At 32.4% G+C, this 21,299-nt stretch overlaps 2 protein-coding genes across 2 annotated transcripts in view; both read right to left on the bottom strand.

The window, feature by feature from the left end:
* LOC149897024 (uncharacterized) overlaps window positions 1–18,138 on the bottom strand; it is a 50,752-nt gene extending 32,614 nt beyond the window's left edge. Inside the window, exon 1 of the mRNA XM_090116945.1 lies at window positions 16,200–18,138. Coding sequence (XP_089973071.1) covers window positions 16,200–18,138 — 1,939 coding nt within the window. The remainder of the gene's footprint in view (window positions 1–16,199) is intronic.
* LOC149897023 (uncharacterized) lies at window positions 16,775–20,627 on the bottom strand. The gene has a single exon (XM_090116948.1). It carries the CDS (start codon window positions 20,022–20,024, stop codon window positions 18,507–18,509), a length of 1,518 nt encoding a protein of 505 aa, XP_089973074.1. The 5' UTR covers window positions 20,025–20,627; the 3' UTR covers window positions 16,775–18,506.
* Window positions 20,628–21,299: the final 672 nt, after the last annotated feature.

The raw sequence follows: 21,299 nt of genomic DNA, 5'->3' as shown, positions 1-21,299 counted from the left end.
AATACTACTGAACCGATTACAACGAAATTTAGCACACATATCGCTCATTTGCTTCTATAACGTGACAAAGTCAAAATCTCAATTGTTGGGAAAACGCATTTGAAAGTTTAAAATTCTTGTAACTTTTTAATTATTATGCTTAGACTATTCAGCTCAATACAACATATTAAAACGTTCTCGTTTTTTTGAATCAAATTGTATTCAGAACAATAAGTCGGTTATTAAATTTATTATGATTATTTATTTCAGAAAGGGCCCTTCTTGTTGCGTTTTTCTTGTAAAAAGTGTGCAGTATTGCGTTACAAACAGATATGTATCATTTTTCTTGAAAAAAAAAATTCAATAAAAATCTAAAACTTTACAAGTTATGTCGTATTGTTACGTTTTATTGATAATCAGTAATCTAAATGTATTGGAAATTTTAATTAAAACGTGTTACTGTAGTAGAAATCTTTTTATTTTTGTACTTTGTTTTACAAAATGAAAGATATTTTTGCGAAATTATTGTGTAACTTTCTCTGAAATACAAGTAATATACACATTTAAAAAAATATACAATTATAACCAGACATTAATATTTTTTGTTTTACTTTTACTCACAAACGTTGGCAATTATAATATTACGACCCGCCCCGAATTCGCACGGGTGCAATCCTGATACCATCGATTTTTCTGAAGACTTTTTCATGTGTTAAATACTTAGTAGGTAAATTATTTTGATAAATCTCGTAGGGTTCAGAATTCGTTTGCAATGCAGGCGGAAAATAATTATTTACAACATCACATTAGAAACGTCAAAAATAACAGTTCATTCACCTATTTATGGATGCTCTTATATTGGATGCTATTATACAATATACATATAAACCTTCCTCTTGAATCACTTTATCTGTTAACAAAAACTGCATCAAAATTGCAAAACGGCAAGCATTCGGCCGGGGAAAACGACTTTGTTTTATATTTTGCTTATCTCAGTAATATTAGGAAACTAATCTTTATTGCGGGTCCCGGTCAAACATAAATCAAATAAACATATTAGCAAAACAAATCACAGGTTCTTGTCTCGAGACAGCTTCTTGATCTCTCCTAAATTCCAGTAATCTTTCAGTATTTCACGGTGTTGTTCTTAGGAAAAAAAAATTGACACTTGATAATGCAGGTTTCCTTGCAGGATTCTCTTTTAGTTGACGGGGCGGCACAGTTTTTTTTGTGATGCTTTCGATTCGTAGGACTGTCTTGCAATTTTTAACTGATTTGTAATATTTTTTTTTCATTTTTCTTTATTCAGTGGTATTTTTTACTCGTTTATGCTATAAAATAAATTGATTGTTTAATTCATTTGTATTTCGAGAATCGGTATGATCTTTTCGTTTTTCTAACTTAAGTGAATGTAAAATAAAATAATGAATATTTTTTCGTACAAGATTTACAAGCTTCCTAGACCGTGATTCCATCTGAAAAATAAATTAAGTAATCAGACAACATTTTTATCATTTATAATGCAACATTGTAGCGTATTCGTTGTAAAAATGTATTATTTTTTATCAAGAATGTGTTAATTTGAGATAACCAACATAAATACCAAACATTTTGTACTTTTATTATCAACTGTAACGGAACATCTTAAATTAACCAACAAAAAACATTGTTTATTTCAGCAACAACGGGACAATCCTATGTAAACCGTAGCATGCGAATACTATTTTTACTACAATAATGACCCACATCCAAATGTCCCGTTATAGCTGCAAATATAAATCAGTAAAAAAACAAAAAGCTGTACTTACCTTTCAGCAGAACCGTGATACAATAAGCTGTTACGTTTTTACCGCAATCGGGCAGCAGTTTCCTTCTCAAGGGAGCAGCGACAACTGACTTAAACCGTTCTTGCATTAAATTCAAGAGCAAAAAGAGATTTCGCTAAACCGATAGTCGCCGACCTTTTCCCTCATAACTCGGTCATTTTTGGAGCTAGAAATATCGCGTTTTAGCAGCAAGTAGAGCGCGATGCGACGGATTCTACTGTATCATTATTCCATAACGATACATATGCTCGTTAACACGTTCTTGTCGCAAATGAGCGATATCTGTGCCTCCAGTGAATAAGGGAGTAAGACGAGTTATTCCCTTTGGTTTTTATTGCACCATTGGATTCAGCTCGTCAAAATACACAACATATCAAAAGGTCATATCTCTAGCTGCGTCCTAACCCATTTTTTCGAATGACCCAAACGGTATAAGTAGGGTGTGATTAACGGTATAAGTTACCTTATCCATCATTTTAGGCAATCGTCATTTAACATCATATCTTACACATACAAGCTTAAAATTTTGAATTAATAAAGATTTAGTATTGATATATAGTTTTTTGTCTCTCCTGAAAAGTGCTGTTTTTGAGTTATTCCCTTATTCACTGGAGGCACAGATATAGTGGGTAACTTGGATTAACACATAGGTTTTATCTCGGAAATCCCACGGGAACGGGAACTATGCGGGTTTTTCTTTGAAAACGCGGGCGAAGCCGCGGGCGGGAAGCTAGTTTTTCATAAAGTGATAAGAGTGCAGAATGTTTGCCGGGACAGCTAGTAGAGTGTATAAATACTATAGAAATACAGTGGAGTCCCATGTCCCCTAGTGGGGTAAGGGGCAGATGCATTATACTGTATCTGTTTCACTGATCGAATTTCTTTAGGGACAAGTAGGTGATCAGCCTTCTGTGTCCTGCCAGACCGAGACATTTTTTTTTCTTCGTCTCCACCGGGAATCGAACGCGGGACCCCTCAGTTTTACGCTCACGCGTCATCCACTGTACCAAGGAGGCGGATAGAAATACAAATACAAGTAAAAAAATTATACATTGTTATAAGATACGCTGAATCATTCATTTTATTTGCCTTCGAACTTTGATGTTTTTGTGCCTCGTATTATTATATACCTTTTACAGTTGAATGAACGTAATAACGTATAGCGTACCTAGTATTATGGGATAATTTGCTTTTTTATTTATAAAAATTAAATTCTATATTTCATGTTTTATATTCCTGAGATTAGAGCATTAAAAATACAAATTCAGAGGAGACTTCATAAAGTGCAATAAAATCCGTAATTCAATGAACAAACCCAGCAAAACTTCAATCGAAACTATTCTCAAAATTCCTCAGAAACACCGCACCAATAGTTCCAACAAAATTACCAAGTTAAAATTTCAAAAATACGAAACAGCTGTATTAAAATTCATGCCTGCGGCTCTCATCCCACGCGCTGGAATAATCCAGTTTATCTTAGTTACTGAACTCAATTACGTTGAGCTGCGTCATAATTTTACAGTAGATGGTATTTAAGAGCTAATATTTCATCCTAGGTAACGCTATTAAGGTAGCCTTGCCGTACGGCAGGATTATAGCAGAAAAGTGTTAGTTTAGCATTGTCAAGAACGGTGCAATATTTTAAGAATAATCACTACGTATTGTAAAATATAGTCACCTGACAACTATGTAGGCGTTAAACTGAAAACTGCTACACCGATTTTCATTATGTTTTCACCAATGGATAGCGAGGAAGGAAGTTTTGAAGAAAATTGCGGGCAGAAAGGTACTGGATATTAAATAGTAGCTGTGCCCTGCGGTTTTACCCCCATTGCTCCGCTCCTGTTGGTCTTAGGGTGATGATATAATTATATCCTATAAACTTCCTCGATAAATGGGCTATCTAACACCGAAATAATTTTTGAAATCAGACCAGTAGTTCTTGAGATTAGCGCGTTCAAACAAACAAACCGTTCAGCTTAATATTAAAAGTATAGATTTGTTTATCAAGGTATGTTCCTGATATTAGAAGTAGGAAGGAAAAGGAAGTAGGAAGATACCGGTATTCAGAAGAATAAATACAATTTTTACTGTTAGTTTATACATTTTATTCAATTCTTGTTATCGTCGAAAGATATGCTCTTTCTTCCATGAAATTTTATATTTTCTTACTTTTGTTTCCCATGTTTTTCTGTTGTCTTTTAAATATGTAACAATAACCACAGTATATATCTACATGTTTGTTTAGCTTAATTAATAACAATATTTCTATTCTAAGCTCCTATAATTAAAAAAAAATTTTCTGTATAAATCATTAAAAAAGACGTTTTACAATATATATAACTATGTATAAGGTATTAAGAAAGACAAATTGCATTGTTATTTTGTAAGATTTTTACTGTATGTGTACAAAAAGTTTTAATAAATAAAGTTTTAAAGTTTTAAATTTAAATAAACAAACATAATATTGACACAGTTAATAAGCCATTGTAATTCCTGTTCCCAAACTTCCTATATTTAGATACAATAATAAACATTATGAGGATCAGTGTGTATGTTTGTTCATGGTAATTAAGTAAATTATGTTAAAATTATCTATCGATTTAATTTGTTTGTTTTATTATATTGACACCCTTTTTGGATTTTAATAGGTACCTATGACCAGAAATAGAAAATTATCATAAATGTTAAGCTTAAAAAAGTGTTTACACACATACGTCACTTTAATATTTAAGTAATTTTGATTTTTATGACTTTCGAAAAAAATATAATATGCAATATTATAACAATTTTTAATTTAAACTGACCAAAACAATAGTTTGACTGGACATTTTCAGCCAATACGACTGAAACACATTTGCTTCTGTCAAGACTCGAACCCAAAACGTATTTATTTATGCAAACGACAAAGTCCTCCACTATAATTCTGGAATATTCTATCATCTTTAACGTAATAATACTTTATGATGCCTACGATCTAGGATACAACATAGTAACAAAAACTTGCTAGAAAACTTAGACTCTATTACAAAGCATTAGAGTATAGTATTGCATGGCTAAAATTTTACGAGTTGGTAAACAGGCCGACAAAAGGTCTTTTACATGCCTATGAAAGCGATGGCAATTCGTGGTTGAGAAATATCGGCAATTTATTTTTATTTCCCTCTCAGTGTGACATTAAGTTTCTTTTAAGAAATTATTATTATCACTAACTATGACGAAAAATACCATATTACAATCATGATTTGGAGATTTACGCCTGAAAAGTGTAAGATTACAAATTTAAAGAATAGAAAAACCATATCACGAGGCGGGATTCGAACCCGCCTTCCCGCGTCTGTCGCTTTTCCGGGGCGACTTAGAATTTAGTATTTTTTCTATTATTTAAAATTTCTTGTTTAAAGCATTTGAATTCTATAAAACTAAATATTAAATTCAGTGTCAGATATTGTCCAAGGAACTATGCAAAATTCAGTAGATAAAGGAAAAGCTTGTTCGTAAATAAAGAAAATAAAAAAGTATCTAAACCATAACTTTATAAAAAGGCCGCTAATCAAGTAGCAAACTTATAGAGCTGTATAATTAATGGCTAACAAACATAATATCTCAGTGTAGTTAATAGTTTTAATTATCTTTACACTTTTGAAGGATTTTATAAAACTAATTGAGGATTAAACGATTTAAACACAGAAGAGTTAATTACTAATTAATCGTACTCACAGACAAATACATGTCTGTGATCGTACTAGTACTTTCTGTGTGGCTATGAAATGAACTTTAACTAATAATTTTCCTTTGAAATCTGATTTATTCTAAATCAAATTTACTGTTATCGGTTCTGTTTCGTTTCACTTATTGTTATAAGATACGCTAAAAACGCATAAAAAAAAATAAGAAGATATGATTATAGTGGAAAATTTTATTAATTCGTTAATGATTTGCTTTTCGTCTTCGCTTATAATTTTATATTTCATCACTATAACAGATTAAATAATTATATTATTGTACCCTCTGTATTTCACAAGTGCCACCAAAACCACCGTGTACGTACATATTATATCATACAAATAATAACCAAAGACAAGTGACTCTATCATATCAAATTATCGAAGTAGTAGACCTATTTAGTCCATGAGACATTTAACATTCAGGATAAAGCACAAGAAGGAATAATTTCGCTCCAGTAACCGCGCTTTTCCTGGCCCAAGGATCAAAACAAGGGAATCCAAAACACCGAGAACTCGCCCAAACCAAGCTAATATTACAGGCAGAGTTAAGAGCCTTTCGGTGAAGTGTACAAATATTTGAACTGGTAATTAACCTACTATTTGGCGCTAAAACAGCGATCTTACTTTGCGTGAATCTTCTAGATGCCTATTAATATTTTTTTTCATTTAAATCAAATTAAATTTAAATTAAATATCTTATATATCTTAGTACATAAACTGGATATCGCTCCAATCATCTCTGCTACATTCAGTGAAGATGATATTGTTATAGTTACGATCTATGAAACAAGAATATCAGAAACGAAGTTCATGACGTCACGTGACATATTAAGTATCCTTATAAGCGTTGTGTCCGTTAGCAGAATTTCTCTTCAGTTTTTAGTATCCTTATTTCAGAATCGTACAATAGAAAGGATGATAAGCCACTTTAAGCTACAAGAATCAAATATAATATAGTACATGCAAAGAATGAAATATGGTATGAAGAGTATAATTTGACCATTATATTATTACCATATAACTTTAGATGCTGCAGACTGCGGTCAGTAAAGCAAGGAATGGAAAACTGTGCAGGGGATAATGTTATCATAATGAATAAGTTTCTAGCCTTCGCCTTTTTCTTCATAGTTCATTTTGAAGGATTTTCGAAATTAAGTTTATGAAAATTAAAAATACATTCTGACTTAAATATTTAATTAAAAACTTTAATTATTGAAGATTTATACTCGTCTTAGCAGTATTCCCACCTTTAATTTAAGCCATAACGTTCCACAATTTACATAAATAATTCGTACCTTTCTTGAAAATAGAATTAAATTCAATAAAATCTAGAACATTCGGCTAGCCAAACTTCCTAAGTTTCGGTCCCAAACGACATTAGCTGCGGATCCCTGATTTGTAACTTCGAGGATAAAGGATTAATTGTCTTTATCGGGTTCCGTACCGTTTTACGAGCTCCCGCTGAAACCAAATTGATTCTTGTTTAAAGTTTACGTCCTTGGAAATTCAATTAAACGCTGTTTTGTTAAAACTTAACGTCAAAAATTCAAGGGAGCTCAGTTTATACAGCACTGCGGTGCTTTTTAGGGTTCCGTAGCCAAAATGGCAAAAACGGAACCCTTATAGTTTCGTCATGTCCGTCTGTCCGTCTGTCCGTCTGTCCGTCTGTCACAGCCGATTTACTCGGAAACTATAAGTACTACAGTGATGAAATTTGATGGGAATATGTGTTGTATGAACCGCTACAAAAATATGACACTAAATAGTAAAAAAAAGAATTGGGGGTGGGGCCCCCCATACATGTAACTGAGGGATGAAATTTTTTTTTTCGATGTACATACCCGTGTGGGGTATCAATGGAAAGGTCTTTTAAAATGATATAAAGTTTTCTAAAAAACATTTTTCTTAAAGTGAACGGTTTTTGAGATATCAGCTCTCAAAGTCGTAAAAAGTATGTCCCCCCCCCTCTATTTTTATAACTACGGGGTATAAAATTCTAAAAAAAATAGAGGTGATGCATGCTAATTAACTCTTTCAACGATTTTTGGTTTGATCAAAGTATCTCTTATAGTTTTTGAGATAGGTTGATTTAACTGTACAGTGCGACACAAAAGAGATGAAAATAAATGAGGGCGCCACCGTCGCTCATATAGCAACACTGATACTGCGACGCAAGCGATCTTGATACTATAGAATAAAAATCCAAAAATCTATATAATATAATCTAAAATAAATACCGCGATTTAAACCGTTATAATTGTTTCATTGTAGCAATAGTGTAAATTTAAGACAAAAATACATTAGTATTTTAATTGACCTACCTAGGTCAAATTTTACTTAAATGTATTTGGAATTAGTTATTTTATAAAAATCGGTCAAGTGTTTAGACTGCAGAGGCGCACATAGAATCAAACATACAAACAAACAAGCATACATGCAGCTCAAACACATTACCGTCTTTCTGGGTCCGTCGGGTAGAAAAAAACAAGGCGATTTGAAAACCACATATTTTTATTTTTTTTGTAGATAAATTTTGTACATTAATATAATTAATCAAAATCTAAATATTCTACTCCTTCAAAGGACTGATCATCACTCTGTTTCGAAGTACTGGCAAGAGGGTACGGGGCATCTTCAGTATCTGTAAATATGATACAGTAAATATGATTTTTTTTCATATGGTTTGATTGATTAATACCTGTATGAAAACAGTTATCACTATACTATGTAGTAAAATCTAAACTAGGTACTTTATTTGAGGCTGGTTGGATTGGATATAACTTCTTGACTCAAATTGTGCTGGTCGCACTATAAAAACTAGTTTTTGTTTACATACAAATAACCTCAAATTAAATTGCGAAAACGTAATAATCGCCATACATACATACATTAAACACTCGTCACTAATGGAATATTCTATTTTACGTAGTACTGAGCAAAAATAAATGGAATCTCACCGGTATATTCTGCTGTACGTTTTTAAACGTTTTCCAAATCAGTCAATAAATTTCCAGCTTGAAATTCGGACAAACACCGAATAAAAACTTTATACACCACATCACGGACACCGCTACGTTTAACCTTTTTCATGATGTCTCCTTTTTTATTTAAATTTCTTGTTCTAAATAACAATTTTATCTCAATAATTCTCCACTTCACGAAAAAAACAACAAATTTTTATTCAACTTGACAGCTACATTGCCAATTCAGGGTTGCCAGATAATGAAAAACGAATTAGTTCCAAAATAATTAATTTCATCTCTTTTATGTCGTACTATAATTTATTATATTTGCTGCTACGGAACCCTTTGTGCGCGAGCCCGACTCGCACTTGGCCGGTTTTATTTTTACTCTGTAATTACATGTTCTTTATGGTTGTTTATGTTTCGTACCTCAGAGGAATAAACCTATAGAGTTCTTATATTGAGACAGAACAAAATACATATTTTCTAATCTACTTACTCTTAGTCAATAACAGCATAAGTCAGATTGAGATAGCGATAGAGTATCTGCACTGTCTTCAAACGTAGCGCGCCGGCAGTCAGTTTGTTTTCCAACCAGCTGGTGGGCTCAGTGCGTCAAGTGTTTTTAACGAAATATTTAGAAAATATAAAGTGTATAGTGTTTCTTTTTATTTGTCAGTGTGCTAAAATGACTATTGTATGTTTAGCTATCGGCTATTACTAGTCGAATGGGAGTTTTGGATGAAAACAATGAAAAAATATCTTTCCATCGGTAAGTGATTTTCAGCAAATTGATAAATATTTATGTTCTAACCCTATTTGAAGGTTTTATCAAGCGCTTTTTTAGAAGTTTATGTTGTAACTGTAACATTTACCCACTTTATGGGGTTGTGGAATACAAAAGAATTAAATAATTTTTAAAAAATGTCACAATATTATCACGTTTGGCATTTTGTTTACCACCGTAGTGTTGTAACACATCTAGCGTATATTATCGATTTATGACAAAAAATCTATTTCATATTAACGTTGATTTATTTATTTTGTTTCTTATATCAGATTTATATGTAGTTGTTGTAGCAAATAATAGATGTAAATTTTCTACAGCAGGAAAATAAAAAATACCACGTGGTTGTTTTATTTGACTTATCTGTTTAGTTTGTTGTTTCTCTTTTAGATTATTAATAAATTCATTTTGTTTTAGATTTCCAGAGCTAAATAAAAAATGGGTATAAAACATGAGACGTGTAGATCGGACGCCGTCGTGTCGAGCCTGCATGTTATCAATATGATGTTATCAAGATGGATAGATACTCTAGAAGAATTGTGCAATCTTACGCTTACGTTTTTTTTTGTTCCTTTAGATAATAAATACATTTGTGTGTAAGTGAATTTTTATTTGGAAATTTTTTTACACATTTACTTTAAATGTGTAACTATGTGAAAATTAAACGGTTGATTAAATGACAGTTCTCATAGATGAGAAACTACTATTGAAATACATACTTAATATACATGCGTTTTCAAAGAAAAACCCGCATAGTTCCCATTCCTGCGGGATTTACGGGATCAAAAGTAATTTTTCCAAATTTCATTGTAATCGGTTTAGTAGTATTCGCGTGAAAGAGTAACAAACATCCATCCTCACAAACTTTCGCTTTATTAGTAGGATGTAAGGAAAATGTTTTTCTTTAAGACTGTCCTTTTATGAACTTGTTAAAATTCATGCTGACTGTGCCTATCTCCTCACTCCTTTAACTTTATTGATCTTTATTTTAAATTAGTTACATTTCAAGTTTTAAATTTGATTTTAAAATATACTAGCTTTCCGCCCGCGTTTTTAAAGAAAATCCCGTACAGTTCCCGTTCATGTGGGATTTCCGGTATAAAACCTATCCTATGTGTGTATGTACAAAATTTCATTGTAATCGGTTCAGCAGTGAAAGAGAAAGTTATCCATTCTCGCATAATTTCGCATTTATTATATTCGTAGGATTAAACAAATAATGTATTCAACTGAAATTTATGATTAATTTTTTTTTATTATTTATTATTTCACGAAACCGTAAATGCAAAATGCATTCACGATTTCATCGATTGAAGCACATCCCATCACTATCACCTTCTATCTATCTAAATACGTACCTATAGTAAAAATGGTGCCATGACTATGTTGAAACGTAGCTTGTAGTCTATAGCTATCTCATTCTTTCATACGACGTTTTCTTTAGATAGAGAGAAACAAATATATGTAAATTGTATACGCTCGATACAAGTACTCTATAGGTTTATTGCTCTGAGTTTCGTACTTTTGAATTTACTTCGTTTCTATTTTGTCTCTTTTGAGCATGGTTTAAAATCTGCTTTTTAGATATTGCTATTTCATATATTATGTCACACTAATCAATTTTGTGCTGACAAATAGTGATCAATCTTCAGTACTGAAGGAAACCTTTTTTTAACCCAGGACCTTCTTTTTTAATGGCTTACACGCACAACGCTGTTAAAATTGGCGGTCAAGGACCTATAAATTGGAAAAAGTTTTTATCGAGTGGTTATTTACCGTGAGTCAAATCATTGAGAAACTTTCAACTTGGCTTCATCTATAAGTAGTACAAGATTAAACTTACCATCACGCTTTAACGAAACTAAACAAGAAATTTAACTCTTTTTATGTCACAGGAAAAGAAACACATGGTAAACATATGGCGCTTAAAGATTATCCAATAAAAAGATGTTTATCAAAACCTGGAATAAACATAAATTCCACAAAATGAAAATTTATTGTACTGTAATTAAGAAGTACTTGAACCAGTCAGTAAGAACGTTGTACTACTTTTAAGTACCTACAAAAATTGTGTACCATTGAGTTTAAATTATAATACTGGAAAACCTTAAACACCGTGTTATTTAAAACAGAAGTATAAAAGACCTCGAGGTTCAACAATACACTACTTAAAATCTTTGTAAAGAATAACCTTGTGTTTAATGAGTGTCATTAGGCTCTCAAGAGGTATGACCCACATGCTAACCACTCTGAGGTCGTAACTAATGAGGGTACTCCCTTAGGGTCATTTTCTAATCAACAAATGTAAAACGGGGTTTATGATCAATACGTTCGGTGAACTGAGGTAAGTCTAGATGCGTAGACCTGGATCGGTTACACTCGAAGATTTTGTGGTAAAATTGAACCGTGGGATGTGTGACGTAAGTGCTATATTCGTTTGGTCAATGCGTGCGTCTTGCTTAAGCAGAGCTGCATTTTTGTTTCCGACAGCTATGCAGTCCTGATCTTCTGATTTGTACGGTCACGTACTAGTGCTAAGTTTATTGAACCAATCCTTGCACAAAGATGAGGTTTCAACCGACTTCAATAAAAGAAGGTTCTTAATAAGTACAACTGTATTTTTCGGTTTTCTGTCTCACAACTTTCGAGGAGGTGAACAGTCGTTTGACTGATTTGATTTCTTTTTTAATTTGAGTAGCAATTACTTCCCGTTTGTTCTATTTATACTTTGTCCTGTTCTGACCATTTGAACATACTTTAAACTGAGGATTAAATAAACCAGTAAAGAGTCTTATTTTTAACTCCTATCCACTGCGTTGCTACGAGATAAAAAATATTACGTATAATATTTCAAACGCATTATTTATTCATTGAGGGCAACATTTTGGTGCCTAGAAACAATTGAATAATTCATATACCTCCATTTTACGAACAGTTTCATTTTACTGTCAGTGCGAAGAGACGTTGCGTCTCTCTGTATACTGTACATAATCTACTATGGGGAGTGCTCTGAGGAATTGTTCCATCTACTACCAGCCGCACAGTTCCACCACCGGACCACACGCCGTAAAAATCTGTTCCATCCGCACCATCTGGATGGTTGGCGCTCCACCACTGTCCGCTTCACCCGCAACTTCCTTCCGCGTACGGTGAAACTGTTTAACAATTTGCCACCTGCGGTGTTTCCGAACAACTACGACAGTGGGGCCTTCAAGAAAAGAGCTTATTTGTCCATAAAAGGCCGGCAAAGCACCTGCAACACTTCTAGTGTTGCAAGTGTTTATGGGCGGTGGTGACCACTTACCATCAGGTGGCCCACCTGCCCCTTTGCTTGCTCTGACATAAAAAAAAAAAAAGATTCGCTATTTAAATACGTACATACATTACGTATTTCAAATTAATTGCCTTGTTAATATTTTTATGCAACTACTCGTATAAAAACATCACCAAAAAACACTCCACATAAATAATAAAAAGTTGCTTTCTCTGTCCCTGTAATATGCTTAAATCTTTAAAACTACACAGCGGATGTTGATGCAGTTCTTTTAATAGATAGAGTGGTTCAAGAGGAAGGTTTTTAAACAAAGCGAGCGAAGCCACGGGTGGAATGCTGGTGTAATCTAAATCTCTTATCACATTGTCTAAATAAAATATATAAAAAGAAATACAATACGATTTAGTAATACAACAAGAAATCATAATGATTCTTTTTGATTAGGTATATCTAGAGACGTAGATTACCTTTCGCCAAGAAAATATTAACTACCTCAAAATGACAAAACAACTGCACACGAAAGTTGGCCTTAAAGAAAGTTTTCCGAAACAAAAACAATGCCAGGGGTTATGAATAAAGATCGCACTTCCTTAAACCCTTGGTCAAATGGACTGAAAGTGTATGGTAACAACAATTTCTGTATTTGAGGTACTAAAGAAATTAAGAAACTAAATATTTCAGAAAGATAAGATATTTAGTTGAAGTGTTGTCCAATATTTTAAACTAAACCTTTAAGACAACATCTCGATTCGTCTATTGTGCGTAATTTTATCTCTATTTTTAAAATAGCATTAAGTAATTGAACATTAAGTAATAATGTATTAATTTTCGAACCAAATTGTGTGTATATAAACGCTATTTAATACGTATTGTTAATAATTAATTTTCAAAAACACCCTGTTGACTTATTTTTTAATCTGTCTTTGCTATTCCTTTAACACAAAATATCCCGCATCTAACGTTTTTCATTTAGAATCAGAATCTAGTACACATCGTCTGTATTTTTCCAAAACAATAGGTACCCTAAAGGTCGACCGATGTCTTGATACTTGGCAATCATTTAATGGAGCGAAAAGGGACCGTGCATTGACTTTTGACCGAGTGGGGATTGGGACCTTATCCCTTAGTTACTATAATATGTTTCTGTCCGATAGGAACTACATGTAATTAGTGAAAAAACCATGACCCAAATTAGGGACATGTCAAACGGAATTTAAAACATAGAGATCTGAATATACATGTTAGTCTTATAATATCAACATTTAGCATGTTAATTATCTATACTTAATATTATAAAGAAGAAGAGTTTGTTTGTTTGAACGCGCTAATCTCAGGAACAACTGTTCCGATTTGAAAAAGTATTTCGGTGTTAGATAGCCCATTTATCGAGGAAGGCTATATTATATCATCATGCTAAGACCAACAGGAGCGGTGCTAAGCGGGTGAAACCGCGAAGCGCAGCTATTATCATAATTATATAATATTATATATCAACGATGATGTTAGAATTCATGTCAGATATTTGATATTCAAAAAATTTTTATTGCCTCTATTCGTATTTTTATAAACAAGAATTTTTGATGTGTTGTATTTTTTCATACCGAAATATTTTAGTTGTACAATATTGTGGAAAATAATATTATTATAATCAAAGTGATGTTATGCACAAAATATAAATTTTGAAACAACATTCCATTTTACACGCTTTATATTAGCTTCACCTGTATGTTTGTTTGTAACCGACTTCTTTGGGCGCGATTTTGACCCACTTTAAACGGCCAGATTTCGTTCAAACTTTGTAGATTTATTGAGGACCGATGACAATACACTAATTTGATAAAATTTTCTATTTTTTAGTTCGGTTTTCTATAAAAAGCGTGTTTTTTAGTTTTTTTCAACTATTATTATTCTTTATTTTGTTTATAAATTAACCTAACTACTATTTAGAAATGAGAAAAAAAATTCTTTGATAAATTCATAACTACTTAAAATAATACTTAATTCTTGTTAATTGAAACAAACTTTACTTGTTATTATTTTATTTAGCAAAAACTAGATCAAAACATTTAAAAGAAGACTAAAGTAAATGAAAAGCCGGAATTGAAAAGGTTTGCTGAGCTCCTTTTCATGAATTTAATTTGTCAAAACTGTTAAAGAAAACATTATTTACCTACATTTTTGCGAAGTTACATGAGAACGTATATAAGTTTTCATATATTTGTTAATCTAATTAACATTTTACATCAACATACTTAACCCAAAAACATATAGACTACAAGCCCGCATAGGACAAAAATATGGGTCAAATGAACCACCAGGGGACATATCTAGAACGATAGCAGAGCAAAAAATAATAAGATTCATCACTATGCCGTCACTTGTAAGCTGTCCAACTGAGTGCAGATGAGAATTGAAAAGTACAGGTAGACTCGGTAAATTTTGGTCATATATTTTTGTACGGCATTCTTAACCATCGATAGATCCATTAAAAATAATAAGAAACCGCTCAGTGCCGTACAAAAATGGTGGTCCACCAAGTCGGAATTTTTATTTAATTTCCGAGAGTTACCGGGGGTAAATTTGGTCATTTGACCCTGTACGGCATCTGTGTCATACTATTGCTATACTGCTTTTAATCCATTATTCCGCAACGCCGTACAAAAATCATGGGGACAAGGGGAAAAATCGAGAGTTGTAATCCCCTCTCTTTCCCCACTCCAGGGGGTCATTTGACACAACACGAAATAAATTTATTTTTAAAGTATTTTATGCATAGATAATATTTTTTCATGTGCCGTACATTTTCGTTGGTTCAAAGGGGAAAAATCTGAAAAAGAAAACTCAAACTCAAACTCAAACTCAAACATTTATTTATTCAATTAGACTTCTTAAAGAAGCACTTTTGAAACGTCATTACATATTTTAAAATTTACCACCGATTCGGAAAGCAGTATCTACGGAGAAGAACCGGCAAGAAACTCCATAGTTGCTCTTTTAAATCATGTCAGTTTTACAATTTTACAAAATACATATGTAACAACATATAAGTATTGTAATAACATGCCAAAGAACTGTCCTGTGGTTTTTACGCGACAACCCTCCATGGGTTTTTATCGTCCATATATTCCTGAATACTGTAGTACGCTCTCTGAACTAGTACATTTTTTATATAAGTTTTAAATTTAGAACTACTAAACTCTTTAATATTATGAGGAATTCTATTGTAAAAGCGTATACCTTGACCCATAAATGAATTTTTAACTTTAGCTAATCGGAAAAATGGCATTTCAATTCTATTTCTGTTCCTTGTGCCATAACAGTGTCTATCTCCTACTCTTGTGTGTAAGTCGGCGTTTTTGTGTACATGCAAAATATTATTAAATATATACTGTGATGGTACAGTAAGGATACCAGTATTCTTAAAGAGATCTCTTAGTGAGTCCCGAGCACGTAAATTATATATAGAACGAATGGCTCTTTTCTGTAAGATAAATATAGTTTCTATATCTGCTGCCCTGCCCCATAGTAGAATTCCATAGGACATAATACTATGAAAGTAGCTGAAATAAACCAATCTAGCTGTATCTTCATCGGTGAGATGCCTTACCTTTCGGACTGCATATGCTGCTGAACTGAGCTTACCTGCAGCGGTGTTGACATGGGCTCCCCACTGTAGTTTCTCGTCCAATGTTAACCCAAGAAATACAGTCGATTCTGTAGGGTGTAATACCTCCCCGTTCAAGGTAATATTTCTGCTTAACTTTTTAACGTTTGGTAGTAAAAATTCAACACAAGTTGTTTTTTTGGCATTTAATAATAAATTATTAGCAGTAAACCAGTCGGATATGTGTAAAAGAGCACTGTTCACTTCGTCAACATTTGGGTCATGCCTATCCACATTAAATATTAATGAGGTATCATCTGCAAACAGAACTATTTCACACCTATCCTGTAAATAATAAGGTAGATCATTGATATATACCAAGAACAAGAAGGGTCCTAAAATAGATCCCTGTGGAACACCAATGTTAATTGACGCACCGCTAGAACGTTCTCCATTAACAACTACAGTTTGTATCCTATCATGCAGGTATGAGGCTATGAGGTTCTGAGCTTGTCCTTTAATCCCATAGTGATTAAGTTTACGCAATAAGGTACAATGTTCAACGCAGTCAAATGCCTTGGAGAGGTCACAAAATATCCCCAAAGCATTTTTTGAGTTTTCCCATGCCTTATATATATGTGTTAGTAGTGCAACTCCAGCATCTGTGGTTGAGCGCCCCTTTGTGAAACCAAACTGTTTGGTGTGCAGCAAATTATTAGATGCAAAGTGACTAGTCAATTGGTTTAATATTAACTTTTCGAATACCTTACTTAATGTTGGTAAAATCGAGATAGGTCTATAGTTGTTACAGTCTTCTTGATCGCCTTTCTTAAATAGAGGTATAACTTTACTAAGCTTTAATAAATTAGGAAATGTACCATAGTCACAACACTTATTAAATATAAAAGCTAAATTGTTCGCAATATTTTCTATTATATTATTAACTAAATTTACGGACATTCCCCAAAGATCACAAGTATTTTTTAAATTTAGTGTCTTAAAGGCTGTAACAATATCATTAGCAGTTACGTGTCGCAATTCAAATAATGTGCTGCACCCCGCAACATGGTCCCTCAAAAAGGTCTCTGCAAGTGCTGAAGACGAATTTAAATTATTAGTAATGCTAGCAGGGACACTACTAAAGAAATCTTCAAATGCAAGCGCAACATCAGCATTTTTGTCAATAACCATGCCATTATTAACAAGTTTTATGGTATTACTTGATTTGCTTTTACCCATTTCACCATTAATAATAGACCAAACTGTTTTAACTTTATTATCGGAGTCGCGTATTTTATCTCTGATATACAAACGCTTCGCAGTAAAACAAACAATTTTAAAAGTTTTTGAGTAATTTCTAACATAACTAAGAAAAGATGGGTCTTTATTATATTGCTTCATACCATATAACTCATAAAGAACGATCCTACACCTATGTATGCTAGGTGTCGCCCATTTACTAAATGGTAAATCCTTGGTAATATTTAAAGATTTAACTTTAAATATTTTTTCAAATTCATTATGCACTAAATTAAAAAGATTTTTAAACATTTCACAAGGATTATTATGACAGGATTGATCATTCAGTACGGGCAGGCTTTTATTAATATTATCTCTAAATTTATTAATGCCTTTTTTAGTTATAGGCCTAACATTAATTCTTTTAAATTCAGGTAAACAATCCCATTCAAAAACTACTTTCTGGCCACAGTGATCCGAAGTGAGTGTATTGAGAATATTTTTCTCTAAACAGTTGCAGTCGCAGTATATATTATCAATACAGGTTGCAGAAGTAGGTGTAATTCGTGTGGGTTCATTAAAAAGTTTATACAGATTAAATGACTGAAACAAATTAACAATTCGTGTTGCCGTTTGTGTTTGTAAAAGTATATCAATATTAAAATCACCACATACTATAACTTTTTTTTTACTCCTACTTAAACGCTTTAATATTTCTTCCATGACTGTCTCAAACATATTATAGTCACTGGAAGGGGGTCTATAAACGCAAACAATAATATAACGCTCCAGCTCCACACAGGACAGTTCAATGGTCCGTTCTACAGAAAGGCTAACAATGTCAGTTCGTTCCTTGCATTTTAAACTATTGTGTACAAAAATAAGAGAACCTCCATGAATAGCGTTTGTTCTAAAGTATATACTTTTTAATTTATAATTATCAATATTTATTAACAACTGACATTGTTTAAGCCAATGTTCTGTTACACAAAATATTTTAATTCTATTATGATTTAAAAATAATTCTATTTCTAATAATTTGCTAGCCAAGCCTTGAATATTTTGATGCACAATAGAAAAAGACTGCTTAGCTGTTGTCTTATAAACTAGTTTAAATCTAGCTTAGGGCTAGATTGTCTGTCAACACTTAAACTAGGTTGATGTATATAATTACTACTACATAAAATTATAGTAGATCCAGGGTCTGATACTAAACATGTACCAGACTGGTTAATAATTTTATATGCTATTAACATAGCAAGTTCTCTCTTATATCTAAATGGCAGATACACTGTATTCTTTGTCAAACAAAAAGATTTAATACAAGAATTTATGTCAAAATATATAAATGCATCACTATGATGATTTGTTAAATTATATAATTTCAAGTTAATATTATAGATAAATTTATATTGATTTTGTGTCAAACCAGGCAAATATGGTAATGTACACAACATAAATTTGCATTTTGTCTCACTACTAATTTTTAACATTTTTTGAAATCCTATATCTATGTCATGTTTTTTTAATTTAAAACTATCTCCATATAATATAATAACAATACTATTTTCATTAAAAGTAAAACTATCTAATGAATTCATGATATATGTAAATGAACTATTAGGAGTACAAAAATTAGTTACTTTATGCCCCAAATTGTTAAGCAAAGCGCCAAATCCCTGACCAATATTGTCTGACAACACAATAATTTCCTGCGTGGAAAGATGTTTCGTTTTAGTAGATGGAATTGTTGCCGTTGATTGAATACTATGTATATCAGTGCAGTCAATTAGCTTATGGGGCGACTGTTGCTTATTGTCACTTATTGAACACTTACATACATAGTTATTGGTTAGAGATTCGAAACGATCCATATTTTCATTGCTTAACTTAATTAGGTAATCTGCCTCTTTTATGTGTTCATTAATTTGTAACTGGGCAGCAGAATATTTTTGGTTGAGGTCAAGTAATGTATCATTTAATGAGTCTATTTTCTCCTTCAGTTCAGTAGTTTCCACTTCATATATCATTCTATAATGTTCTAAGTCCCTATGATATCTATCTAACTCTTTCACAAGACTGTTATTTTTATTTTGTAATTGTACTACATTTTTCCATGAAAATCTATTTCTAATAATTGATTTTGTACGTTTTATAAACTTACTTAATCTAAGATATTTTTTCAATTTGTTGTGTGAATTGAACTTAATGTTTCTACTGTTTTCAAAACCACTTAACTGTCCACATTCAAGCAGTTCACCAAAAAGACTGTTGGATGAATTGCATAGCCGCTTGGAGTTATCCTCCTGAACCTCCATTAAACTGCATTCCAGTTCAGCGATACGACTGAGAGCCTTCTCGTGGTCATTGGAACACTGTTGGAAGCTGTCAACAAGGTCTTGAAGGGCTGTGCATTTGTTTTGGCTGTCCATATATTGAGTGTGGAGTTCAGCTAGCTCGGCCTTCAGACTAGTATTCTTGTTTATTATTTGCTGGATTTCTACCTCATGTTCCTCTCTCTCCAGCAAGAGTTGTTCACACAGGGATTGAGAAGCCTTTAAATCCTGTAGTGTGGCCTTTAGTTTGTTTTCCATATCTTTGGCCACTGCCTTGCGGGTCAGCATGTTGTAATTTTAGTTGCTGAAACAGGTGAAATAGATGTTAAAAATTGTATATATAATAATATGATACAAAATTAAAACAATTTTGCTTGTGTTAGATAGGCTTAATATGGTTTAATTATAAGAAAAGAGTAGATAGTGAATGGATAAGATATAGGTTTTGTATTAGAACTGAAGTATATTTTGTCTGGAGCTATTAGTTTTTGTCCTCTAAATTGCTTCCAACTTGTCAAGCAAAGTGAGACGATAACTATGCGCTCATGTATTTATTGTGACGTTACTCATAAAATATGAGCAGTGTTATTAGTTTAAACTTTAAATGAATGTGAATGTTGTGTGTATCTATAAATAAGATATATTAAAACTAGTACTCCCCTGGTTTTATCCAAGAAGAAATTCGAATTTGAATTTCCGTTGCCGTTGACATCCACGTTATACAAAACGCAGCTTCAGTCACGTAATTATACGTATTTCACATTAAATAACACTTGTACGTTGATAAGATAGTTAACTATTACTAATTTATACTGTTTTTACAAGTAATTATTGAATTTAATATGATTTTTGAATTTAAAACTAAGGAGCTGATATTCACTCAGCTGTTGACATCTGTTGAAAAAAATCCATATAACGAAATGTTTGCTTTATATTTTAATAATAAAATATAAATATACATTAATATTAAGAAGCTCGAGGTGGTTAATTATCACCTTGGAAATTGACAGTCAGGTGGAATGGACTCCGTTAAATTGATGAACTAATAAAAAAGCTATGAACGAAAAGATGTGAATTATATGCAATCAGTCCATGAATACAGGTAAAGTCACAAGCAAATGCTAGTAATATTTACATATTCAAAATGTACAAGTAAAGCGCTTTCAAATGGTACCAAACACTGCATATTTATCTTAACTTTATTTTTTTACTCTGTATGTTTTGTCCGCTAGAGGGCGCCACATTAGATTTTGTGAAACCCCATATAGCCTTTAGCTAGCTAGTCGCTGGTTATCCAGTGAACAATTCAGACGCTTCTAATGATATGTCATTTGTCGAATTCTGATAAGTAGTTTAGAAGTTACGAGGGAATAGATGAACATACATACATGACCTGTAAACAACCATAACCCTCCTTTTGCTTTGCCGTAGTTGGGTAAAAATATGTTAATGCCGTACTGTATCAAATGGCCATAAAGCACCCTTAAAATTGTAGCTTTCGTCGCTTTCATCAGCCTAAAAGATGTGGTCTGCACAAAAATGTACGGCATCGTTTTTTCCTAA

Source organism: Colias eurytheme, chromosome 26 (assembly GCF_061535395.1).
Source record: "Colias eurytheme isolate Ceu_HAF_F1 chromosome 26, ilColEury1 Martin Lab GWU primary, whole genome shotgun sequence".
Classification (NCBI taxonomy): Eukaryota; Metazoa; Arthropoda; class Insecta; order Lepidoptera; family Pieridae; genus Colias; species Colias eurytheme.
The sequence above is the reverse complement of the archived record's forward strand: the minus strand, read 5'-3'. Positions and strand labels throughout refer to the sequence as shown.